At 40.8% G+C, this 12,692-nt stretch overlaps 1 protein-coding gene across 3 annotated transcripts in view; it reads left to right on the top strand.

Annotated features, from left to right (window-relative positions):
• The window catches only part of MACROD2 (mono-ADP ribosylhydrolase 2), an 854,364-nt gene that overhangs the window by 593,353 nt on the left and 248,319 nt on the right, over positions 1-12,692 (top strand). For all 3 annotated transcript variants that reach the window (XM_071805688.1, XM_065835172.2, XM_065835173.2), the window contains exon 8: positions 2,438-2,511. In XM_071805688.1, coding sequence (XP_071661789.1) covers positions 2,438-2,511 — 74 coding nt within the window. The remainder of the gene's footprint in view (positions 1-2,437; positions 2,512-12,692) is intronic.

Raw genomic sequence — 12,692 nt, forward strand, 5'->3', positions numbered from 1 at the left:
CTGCTGCTCCAGCAGCCGGTTAACTGTGAGCCTCCTCGAGCTCGTTTCTCTCAAGTAATTTGATTCCCACGTGCTCGCTGAGATTGCTTTGTCGCCAAAAAGAAAGTGTGGAAGGGGGATGGGTGCGTATATGGGAGCTGACCAGAAATGGTATGGCCGACAAAACGTGGCTTAGAGATAAAAACCACGCAAAAATGTGTTTAAAATATCCCATCTGGCTTTATCTCCCTTCAACCCAGTCCTATAAAACAACATGTTTTTCTGTTCAAGAATTGAAGACACAGGGCCCTTTGTACTGGTGCAGGGTACAGAACAGGAGGCTAAATTCCGTCCTGCTTCTGTGTAAGCTAATAAGGTAATATTTCATGAAAATTACCAGAAATGTGTGTAAAATACTAATTAAATTTTTTTCCAAGACACTTTCTGAAATAATACACAGAATTCAAAGCTTTTTATTTTGGTTGCTGAGCTATTTCCTTTACATTGTGGTTACTTATGAGTAACTGCACACGAGTTTTCTAGATAAGCTTCTATTTAAGATTGATTAGTATGGCAGCAGTTTTCTAAATAATGCCGAATTTATGGAAAGATTCTATAAAATTGCCAGTGCTTTATCACAGTTTTGAGTAAACACCCTGCTGCAAGGAAGTGAAAAACAAGCCTGAAAAGTGAATCTTGCTGGAGGGAGAATTGTTCTGAAAATAAACCATTCAGTACATAAACAATGGTGTATCAGTTGTCTGAAATACGCTTTTCTCCCTCTGCATGGGCTTCATTTTACGTCCAGGCCGATCTACCACACTCAGGATACAGAATTTCTATGTTACAAAGTCTTGGTTTGCTAGATGGGATATTACTAATTTAAGCAGACGGTCCCCTTAAAGATATGTTATTTTCTATGATGAAAATGCGGCTGTTGAAAGTCCCTACTTTGAGCTTCGTTAGCGTTCATTAGTTTGTGTCATAAGACATATGCTTTGATAAGATCAGCAGCATTATTAAATGTCATAAGAATGTATTTACCCAGTGGCAGTGGAAGTATCCCCAGTAACACTTGTAGGCTTTTTGCTGATTTTTCCATCTCAGACCTGGAAAAAAAGAAGATTTAAAAACATTCTTTATGGAGAAATATATGGAGAGGAAGCACATGCTAAATGTCAGTATTACTCAGACATTGGCTATTTTACGTGCTACTCTTGCTAGATAGTTGTCATCTATCACTTTGAAACAGGACACGTGCTGCTGGACAAAACCTTTGCAGAGTCCAGTTCCAGGGAGTGATGTTTTAGGGATGTGACTCAGGGTGGAGGGACTTTGTTCCTTTTTGTGTTTTTCTCTAATCTAGCAGAGCTTAATTTCTGACAAAGGGTTAAAGAAGGTACAAGCTTGCAGGTTAACGTGCCAGGTCAAAAAGCTGGACACATCCACTAACATTTGCAGTGTCTGCGGTTCAGTTTATGGTGCGAGGGGTGATGCATGATGTAAAAAATGCTATATGTACACAGCTGTATGCCGAATTTCATGACTGTTTCTGTCTAGCTCCGTTGCTTGATCGTACACTGTGCCTGCAGCTCCACCTCTTCAAAGACTGTTCTATTAATCTAACCTACTGAGCGCTATTCATACAGCTTATGGGTTCTTATTTTTAAATCCTCACAAAAATGATTTGCTGCCCTCAAGTTAGGAATTTAAAGGAAAATTAAATTAAGGCTGCCTAAGTAATGAAAGCATCTTTAGATTTGATAGATAGAGACCATCAAAGCAAAAAGCCTGTATCCCTGGAAAGATTTTTGATACTGTTTAGTGCTGGGGGGAGTCACTGTTGTTAGTATATCATGCAGTATCAGACCTTAAATTTGTACGCTTATGCTTCATGAATTCCTTAACTTCCAAAGTTGCTAATTATATTTTAGGTCATAAATTAAGAGATTTCTAACTCAAACATTTCTATCCTTAGACGGCCTGTGGCATTAGGGTCATGGTGTTGTATAGTTTTGCTGACAGATGGATTAAAGAAAGCAAGCCTTAGGAAAGCCCTTAGGGCTTGAAAAATGTCTGATTTTTTTCTTGCATGCCAAGAAATGTAAGCCTAGTATTTGTTACTGTGATATATTGTGTTATATTGTTGCCTGCCTAGTATGACACATGTATAGCTCTCTATTGTTTCTACTTTTCTTGAGCTGTGGAGTTTTCCTAAAGTTTAAAACAGAACAAAAAAACCCCAGTAAAACATGGCAGACCCTATTTACAATTTGTGTACCTCGGGGGAAAAAAAGTAATTGATGACACCTAAAACCTTTATATAAATCTGTGAAGAAGTGAGTTGGCCAAACGTAATCCCAGAATAGTCCAAAAATATTTTTTAAAATCCAGATTTTTGTTATATGTGTATAAAAATGTGTGCCTTTTACTTATCTCTCATTCCTTCTGTCTTCAGGTTTTCCAAATGAGCCTGCTGCTATCATTGCCCTTAACACTGCTAAGGAATGGTTAAGCAAGAATTACAATGAGGTATGGAATAAAATATGAATTTCCCAAATGGTCTTTGATTCCAAAATGCTGAAAAGAGTAAACATAGGCTTGAGCCTTGAAGTCTTTTACTATTTATTATTTAGTCTAAGACAAAGGAAATCAGGTCGGGACAATATAGCCGGGGAAAGATTGTTATATTTAAAAGCGACGCTGGAGTTGAAGGGAAATACCTTTGTTTGAAACCATACTGTGCGTTTCCTGTGCATTGTAATCTTTCCTGGCAAAGCAGAAGACTATTCTCTTCCTAAGCTCTTTCTGAGCGTCAGAGTTTTTGTGTAATAAGGAGGAGATCCTTGGAAAGGAAATGTATATTGCAGTTGTCAGTGGAAAGATCCACCAAAGGTCAGTGGTGTCCAGGGGTCGCTTTACTGTAGAGAACAGTATGGTAGTATTTTCTTTTTTCTTTCTTTTTTTTTGTATGTTTGCTTATAGTCGAGTACGGGTTTTCCCTGTAATGCTCACTAAATATGTGACACAACTGTGAATTTTTAACAGGACTGGTTGTCTTCCAGTGACAACACGATGGTGATTATTTGTACAAGACGAAAAAAATGCTTTCAACAGAATGATCTCCATATCTCCCCTTTCCAGCGTTTGTCTTTCTCTGGGCTGAGTTCTTAGCAGGCTGATAGTTCCTAGTGTTGAGTTGATGAAATGCAACAGAGAAGTGACAAAACAAATAAAATAATCATGATGGTCTTAAACTGGAGATAAGCCTGTTTCCTCATGATGACAGCCAGCATTTCAGACAGCTAGAGTTGTTCAGTGTTTTTATCTGAAAATATTTAACAGACTATCTAGTGGACAAGTACTGGATACAGGGACATAATTAGTAGTATATTCAGGGGGCCTTTTTTGTCAAGAGGATGTGGTACATGAGGGTTTTATGTGCTTTGTTTTGTTTTTTACCAACTTTGAATTGGAAGGAAACACTATGTTGAGATTTGAATGGTAAATTGAGATTTTCAAACCTGATTTCTGAAAGGTGGACTAAGGAGCATGTATGTGTTTGGACACTAGTTCTTTGTGGTGCTGAGCTCTTGGTAACTTCCCGTGAATTAGGGATCCAAGCAGCAGAGCATGGGTTTTGGATGGACAATCTTCATTAGCAGTACGGGTGCCTAAGAGTCGTCAGCCAAGCTCCGGGCTTATATTTTAGGGAGTCTGGTCTGTTAATACGTAATTCTAACCTTTGAGCGGAAGGTTAGAACCTCTGTGTTTGCGCTGCTTTGACATCTTATAATTTATCTTAGTTGCACTTTTACTGCATCATTTAAACATGGACTAAAACAATGTTTAGCTCCAGAAGTTAAGCTGTTCTTCCTCAAAAGCTGAGTATGTACTGGACATACACCTGCTCGTTACTTTTCTCTTAGTAGTATTACAAGAGTCCTGACTTCATTTGGTAGACTCCCCATCGAAAGTGTAGAAGTTTTCTCAATGAAAACTATTTTCTGAAGTATTTTGCTTCTCAGCTAGAAGACAGCTTTTACTTTGAATATACACTTTGAGTCTTGCCTTTATGTCCTTTTTCTGCTTCTGCCCTGGAATTTCTCACACACCCTGCGTGTCACCTTTGCCTCTTTCTTGCTTTTAATTATCGCGTTGCTCCCATGTATTCCCGGTTCCCTCCATAGACTTCAGGTGAGTTCCTGCCCTTGTCCTTGCAAAGCTCCGAGTCTGTTTTGGAAGAAGACTTGAGGTGCACAGCAGAAGGTGAATGAAGTGACAGTGTTTATCACACATATTCTTGACTATTATTTGTATTTTAATAGTTTTTCTATATTTTGGCCTGAGTTTGCAAAATGTCGCTGTCTTTATGGTTCATACAGACTAATGTAAACTATAAACACTGAATTGTGCCTGATTCCTCCTTTCTCACTCTCTATAATGTATTCCCTTCTAATTTTTGACCTCCCAGCTCTAAACCTCCTGTCTTGATCCTGACAAACTCCAACTGAATCTGGATTATTTTTAAATAAGTAGCTGTGGTTTACAATGTTTGGACAGTGAAAAGAGACCAGGCTGCCCTGGCTACAAAACAATTGTAAAAAATAATCCTACTGAGCTTACATCACAGCTGTTTTTTGAATGTGGACTAGTATAGCTAATAGTTGTTACATTAAATGTTTCCTAACAGCCTGAATCCCAAACTCACCAAGCTGAGGTGTCGTGCTGTTTGATGCACTGAAGATGCACGTGTGATGCATTTGATGCAATTATTGCATATTAGCAAGAACGACAATTCAGAGCTAATCCCCAAGAGCTTTTGTTAATTTTTGAAGGCAGTAGAGTAGTAGTAGATCTAGTTATCCCTAGCTTTGTATTTTCCTCTACAAAGCTTTCCTTCTTCATAAGGTTTTTCTGCAATCTGCTGGCTTGAATTTTAGACTGTGGCACACTAGCATGTTTTATATGTCATAAATAGGTCAGAAGCAAAATAAAAATACTTAATTCTAATGATGGGAGCAGTAATTTATGCAGTGAAAGGGGTCTTTGAGAAGCATGCAGTGGTTGGATTGCGGCTGCTTAGTGCATATAGCAAGATGAGCACAGCTCGTCTGGTTTAAATGAATTAATGTAGTTCTGTGCCAGGTGTCTATCTGATCCATTTTATATTGTGCACACATACTCCTTTGGATTAAATTTTGGGCTGTGAGTAGTAATATTATACATCACCCGAACTTTTCCAAAAGTAGCTCATCGTACAGCAACGGAAATGAAAGAGACTTTGTGTGTCTCGACAATATAATCCACTCTTACTGCAGATCGCTGTATAGCATAGTCATTTCTATAAAATTCTGTCATAAAGACAGAGCGACTCCCAGGACACTTACTGGATATTTAAATTCACGTGTTCTAGACTGGGAGCAGAGCTTTTAATGATTTGCCATGAGGTTTGCCATTTTCCTTTGTTTTCCTTGTTTGGTTCCTGTTATTGCTCACCAGACCCGCCGTGCTGTCGAAAGGAGTTGGCGTGTCCTACGAGAGGCCTCCTGCACTTTGGCTGTGACAGAGTTCAATGAAACAAAGTCAGCTCCTTCCCTCCATCCCTTCTCGTGCAATCCGACTTGGCTTTGAGACATCCTGTCCAGTTCTGCTCCTTTAGTCCCAAAGATGTTTGGCAGCCAGTTGTCCCCTAGGTAATGCCTGGTACTGGTTGTCCTAAGGAAGTTCTCAAACTCTTTGAGTGTAGGATGTGAATTGATTGATTGAATTCAATAAGTTTTAGTGCAAGGCCGAGATCAAAGTGATAGCCTGCTTGCTAGGAAGTTGGCCTACTTTAAAAATACACTTGGCAAAAGGTAAGGTAGGATGGTAAGGCGGAAGGTAGGATGGAAACCTGACAATTTTGTAAGCTTTTGTTGTGCTCTGCAGCAGCAATGCCTTATCTGCCTTCCTGCATCCCAGGAAACGGTGACAAATTTGTGAAAGATAAGGCGATATTGTTGTTTTCTCCTCTCTACCTTGCTGTAGTACTTCTCTCCTTTGATGCTGTAATGAAGATTTTATCCATACTGATATTAATTTAAAGTAAATAAATCAGTAGCCACATATTCCTTAGCCTGAGGGCCTGAAAATATAACCTAACCGACTCCATTCTTGCAAGCTGTGTTAGAGTCCTACAAAGTTCTCTGCCATAGTATTTACAAGAAAAGTGATTTGCATTTAATAAAAGGTTTTCTTGTCCAAGTCCATTGTTGTGTTTGACCCCTCAGGTGTTTGCATAAAAACTTATTAGCATGCTTAACTCCGATGTCACTCAGATGAATGTCTCATTACCATGCAAATGGAGTTAGCTCCTTCCCGAGGTTAATTGTTACAAAGCAACACAGGGAGAGAGATCTATTGTAATTTACTGAACATGGAACACCAACCTGGCAGGGCAGCAGCCATCATGGTCTGGCAACCTAAAACTTGACTACCTAAAGTCCACTAGGGAAAACAACAGTATTGTAAGTAATGGTTTGGGCTTAGCTGTACGTAACACGCAGCGCTGTTCTGATCTTGAAATGGAACTCTTAGCCAAACTAATTTCTGACCATGTTTTACACCAAGGTCTGCTGACTTGCAGCCAGAGGGCAAATCTAGTTTTGAAGCTGGTAAATGGTGTTATACTGTAAGCGTAGAAATCCTTTGGAGCAAACTCACAGGAATGGCCACAGTCAGCATTACTGGGTTAATTTACTGCAGACCACCTAGGCTATCTCTTTAGCAAACTGCATTTTCACATTTCACAATGTGCTCTAGAGGTTTAATAGAATTCTTCAGAGCACAAAATAGAATTGGATCCCATCCTTTAGGAAATTATACACTAGGATTCATTTAAAAATGCATGTTAAGCTCTTTGAGCAGTTCACAATGTTTCTTTCTGGGATAATTTGGCAAGGTCTGAGAGATTGCCACCTGATCTCCCATAATGGTATCACAAAAGAATTGTGCGATCTTTAAATAATGGACTCCCCCCCCCCATTTTTGAGGACGGTGGGGAGAGGGTTATGTTTGGTTTTTTGTGGTGGGTTGTCTTCAAACATTTGCAATGTTTGAAATATTTGCTTTATTTCAATACTATGCTATGTTTCTCAAAATGCTGAAAAATAAAAAATGCTTCACGTGTGCTTTACCTTATGTCACTGACATGAAAAGCCTCAGAACTTTTTCACTGCTCAAGACCAGACTTTAATTTAACAGCACATTTAGTTCAAAGTATTGTTCTTGCTCTTGCACAATATCTCACAACATTTATTACGCACCCCAGTAGAACAACCAGGAAAGTGAGATTACAATATATGTTCCATTCAAATAACTGATGGAAATTAAAAGCACATAGTTGGAAAATAAATCAGCACATTCCTGATTCCTTTTCATTAGAAGCACTACTGAAGAGAGACTTTTCCTTATGTTGCCTGAAGTACATGAGATTTAGGTCCCTGTGTTTCAGCGAGCCAGTTATGCATCATCTCACTGCCAACAAAAAAATCTTTGTGTTTCCAGCAAAACAGGATGAGCAAAATCCTGGCACAGCTGAAATCAGTGGAACTCTGTTTTCAGTGGAGAGGGGCAGGATCCCACTTGCTATATTCCTTGTGACAAAAATTTTCAGGAGTAAACACCTGGTTTGTCAAGTTGGGCACAACACAACATGAGCAACCTGCAGCTGTGCTTCATTTTGTATAGCGCTTCATCCAAATCATGATGATATTTTCCACTGTTGAGATAGTTGAAGTGAAATTACCTTTCCTGTGCACTGATTCCCCTACATGTGCCTTGGTGGCACGCAGGGGTTGGGCTGGTCTCGCCGAGCTGAGGAGATGCTCCCTGCATGGGGACCGGGGGTGTGACGAGGGGGACTTTTATCCTGCTGATAGAAAGCTGCGGGCGCTATTGAGTTTCCAAGGATGGGGAGGGGTCATAGGAATTTGAGGAAGGGAAGGTCCATGTTGAGAAAGCAAAGCTTCAGGGATTGTGCTGTTTACCAGTCCCCATGGAGCTCCTCACTCTGATGCCGTGGTAAGCAGGTGTCTCCTCCTGGTCAGGAAAGACCAGAGAAGGGCAGTGAAGGCAGCAGCTTCCTTAAGGGGTGGTCTTAGGTACCCAAGGGAGGACAGGACCACTGTGTGGGCTGGAAGACGTGGCGTGGGACCCTCAGGAGATCCAGTGGCCTCCAGAGGGGTATCCATGTGCCAGGCAAGGCTGTCCTGAGCACCTAAAGTGGTGGTGGGTACTGGTGCTGGTTTGGAGAGGTCCATGTTCTGCTGGGCAGCCGCTGCCTGGGAGGACAGAACAAAGGGTTTCGCTGCCGTTCTCTGTTGCACAGGGCAGCGTAGTGCAGGTGTGCCTTCATAAACTTTTAACAACACTAGAGCTTTATTTTGGGGTGTAGCAACACGATCACAACTTTGTGTCATGTGCAGGTCTCTGCAGCTAAGTGTGGCACCCCATGGCATCCATTTGGGTACTATGTTCATCTGACAGTAGCTACGTGAGGCAGCGTTGTATTATGTAGCAGGTGTAATAGAGCAAGGTAGGAACGTTTCTCATGCTTCAAAAGATGGGTTGAACAACTAACAAAAAGTTGCTTTCACCTCCTGAGCCCATGAAAACATCAAGGCAACCCAATTTCAGTAGTTCTGCAAACTGCTTGACTGAAAGATTTAGTAGTATTATTAGTAGTAGTATTAGTATTATTAAATTTCTCTTTTCCCCTCCCTTTGGTGGTCTCAGCAACCTAATTTTGGCTCATCATTCTTCAGAGACAATTAAACAAAGTGGCATCTTGAGATGAGGTCTTGTCGTTATCTCTACAGAAGGATGCAGATGGAGACAGTGTGTCTTGGAAGATGTTGTCTGGTGCAGTTTCCTTTAATGTAACTTCAGTTATATTCCCCTAGGCAGATCAACTAAGTTTCTACATTATTCAAAAAAATAGGGGAATAGCTGGCTGACAAGATTTAATTAATGAAAGCAAATTAAAAAAAAAAGAAAAATTAACTAATGCAAACAACTCCCCCTAAGATAGTATTACTTTTGTTTTTGCTTGGGTAGTTTCCACGCTTACAGTTTTACAATTGTCAACAAAAGTATGTGTAATTTTGAAAAAAATATATGTATTTATGCCTAAGGTGATATCTTTTATGACAAGTTTGGGCCTGCAGTGGCGTGTATTTATTTTAGAGTATATTTATTACTCAGAAATAAAGCTCTGAAAATACAGGTTTCGATGGAAGCCACTGACAGATTCTCAAGGACAGTAAGGGTGCCAGTAAAATTCAGGTGGCTATTTTGGTAGCTGTTATATGCCAGTATCATTTGATTAACATAATCTCCTCCCTTCCCCCCGCACGATTCTCTTGGGTAGGTTAAAAAATGATCTCCTTTCTATTTCTACATTCTAATTAGGTGGTAATCATATGCTGCTCTGATTGAAATGAAAATCAGCCATCATGCCACTGTCATCTCACTGAAGTCGAGGAAAAAATGCTTTTCAACTTGTACAAAATTAAAATTATTTACTTGCTCTGTGTAGCTGCTCTCTCCCTGGGCTCAAAGAGATTGTGCGGTCCCCAAAGCCCAAACCGAACTATCATCCCAACAGACAAGTCATTTTCTGAAATGATAAGTAAGCTGCCAAGGCAGCCGCGCTTCCTTACATGTTCTTCAGACTGCTATTCAGGTAGAAGGCTGATAAAGCAAAGCAGACAAAGCCCGTATTCATCACACGGTACGTTATTTATTAAACTTTAAAAGCCTTTGTTATTTTTTGCTACAGCTATGGAGAGAAAGGCACGAAGGCATCCCTCTTGGAGAAATGTGATTGCTGTGGATGTCCCGTGTGACCGAGGTCCCATGTGTCCAGTTTCTACCTTACTCACTTATAACCAAAAAATAAAAGAAAGGGATGGTGGGAAAGTCGGAAACGTGGCTTCCTCTCACCCTTTCACCCTAAAATTTCTTGGGGATCAAGCAAACCCACCTCTATGCATAGCGTAGATGTTTTCAGTCAATACATCTTTGTTAAGATTGATACGCACTTATTGAACTGCATAAATAATGACTCCTGTAACTATTACAGCTAATGAGTGTCACTAATACAAGACAGGGCTCTGCATGGGTTCTTCTGTGTTTACAGTAGTTATCTATCTAATAATTGAAAATTGTCAAAGCATTTATTCTTTTTATCTTTACAATTTAATGGCAGTTACGATAAGAGCTGAATAACTCAAAAATTGTACAGACATGTTGCTAAATTAGCAAAATTGTCGCTAGTACAGGGTTGAGATTTTATCTTGTTTCTTTGATTATTTTTTTCCCCCTTCTATTTCTGTATGTTTGGAGGGGCCTGGCTACTGTAGTAAGCGGTATAAAAAGACCTTAAAAGTAAATAGAAACAATGTTACTTTTTCCCCCCCTTTCCTGTTATTTCTTGCAAGAGAAAAAAAAAAGATCACGTTAACATCCTTTTATTTCAGTACTGGCTTTCAGCCAGAAATCCTGATAAATTCAGCTGGCTTGTCAAATCAGCCCAATGCAGAGGAGGCCCAGCCTTTGTTTTGGGAAGGTTCAGTTACTGTTGTTACTCTTCCAGACCCTCTTTTCTTTAAATTGGCTCGTGCTCCTCACCCCATGGGTATGTAGGAGTAAATAAGCAAATAAATGAGGAATAGCAATCCATGCAGCTCTGGTGAGATACACAGATAAAATACATCATGAGTAACAGAGAAATTGCTCTCACAATCTTTGTGTCGCTTCTGAGCTCTTCATCCTAATAAATCTGTTGTGATTTATGTTTTGCTATACTTTCATGTCTGACTGAACCACGGCTGCAGATTATAGCTGGATCTTAGCAGAATGGAGCTGAGATGGGGTAAGAGGAAGGAGGGACAGCAGAAGGTTTGGCTTTGGATCTCTGGAGCTTTGCAAGAGGGGTCTTTGCATGGAGACAGTTTTGGGAGGCTGACAGTGGGAGCTGTCTGGTGAGGATGGGTATGGCCAGGCAGCGGATAAAGCAGGTGGCCAGCTGAAGTGTGTCCCTGATGCCAGGGACGCCACAGCCGCCCACACAGACAGCAGAGGAGGGTCCCTTTGGCCAGCGCCCAGCCTCCCGCTCCACAGTCAGCAGAGGATGTCTTGATTTGGGGGTTTCCTTCCGCTGCAGGGTTTTCAGTTCTCCGAGCTGGCTTTTGGCTGGCATATCCATCAGTCTTCACAGGCAAGAAGTGTCTGTTGTGTGACCTCTCTCCAAGTGCCCTGGAGGTGCTGGAGCTGTGCAGCCCAGCGTGTGGTCAGGGCAGACAGATACGGGCTGAAATCCACAATGCGGAGCTGAGCGAAGCCTCTCTGCTGGCACGGGCAGCGCTCCTTCCACGCCAGCCAAGAGTGCAGGCTTTGTTCTGCTGGCGCTTTCCTGGCATCCTGCAGAGCGGACGACGTCTGCTTTTTGGTGTTCTGTTTCCAATAAACTCACGTAGCTGTTTCGCTTCTGGAAAGCTGCCGCTTCTGGTCGCTTTGCATTCAGTTCCGCTGCCTACAATTTTCTGCAAAGCAGAATGTCCGGCGTGGCATGTGAGGGTGAAATAATAATAAAATGTAAAAATAAGTTGGGCAAGTCTCATACTGGAGCGAGCACTGGATCACCCTGCAAAGGACCAAACTGGTACAAACTTAGCTGACTAAAAAGGGAATACTTTGTTAAGTTTTAATGTGATCTTTTATCTGGCCAACCTCTACCGAGCATGTTAGCCATCAACAGTAGGTCACAATCAAACCTATACAGAATGAAACCCGCATGGATTCTTATATCCAGAGTGCATTCCCTGTGAGGAATAAAATGAGTTTATTGCTGCTAGACTACCACATCTTGACATATAGTTTGAGATATATGATTCTGACATTTAATAGGTTAGATGATATTGGCCACATACTTCATAGGTTCTGTATCATACTGTATTCCTGGGAAGGTGAAAAATGGGTCTGTCTATTATATATGAAATGACAGCACAGATGAGAAGAGCACTGTGGATGTGGGGAGCATTGACAATAAGAACTGTTGAAACATGGGAATGACTGGTGGGCTTGCAAAATAGAATGCCCCATAATTAATACAGAACAACTCACTTAAATTCAAATGCGAGCACTGTTTAAGGTTACCGCCTCAGACTTCAGGACAGATTATGTGATTCTTTCATTTGTTTGGGATTAATGAAACAATGGAGGATAAATTGGGTAAGCTATGAAACTCCTTACTTCAGTGGGAATAAACAGTGCTTCCTGAGAATAGAACTTGAACAAAGGCCACAAAAACACTTGCTCAGGTTCTCACCTTGCTCCTAACCTGACCTCTCATGAGTTAAGAGTGAAGGTTAATTTTTACTACAGGGGCTGTTTACAGCTACTAAATCTAAATTGGCTTCATTTGTTGAAGTCTCATTTTCTTTCTTTACATTAAAAAAAATGATGAATGTACTTTGGGACTAGTAAAATAACTGGAAAACGATCGGTGGTTAAGACTACAGATGCTGGCTGAGGGTTAAACCAGAATTAAGTAGGTTTAAAAGCAGTCTAATTTTACAGTTGAAATGAAAGTCACCATGACACAGAGCACAGATTTGACTTGCTGTTGTGCCTTGTAAGTAACCAGGTTGGCATTGCCCATGTCTCTG

The sequence above is a fragment of the Patagioenas fasciata genome, chromosome 3, assembly GCF_037038585.1.
Source record: "Patagioenas fasciata isolate bPatFas1 chromosome 3, bPatFas1.hap1, whole genome shotgun sequence".
Classification (NCBI taxonomy): domain Eukaryota; kingdom Metazoa; phylum Chordata; class Aves; order Columbiformes; family Columbidae; genus Patagioenas; species Patagioenas fasciata.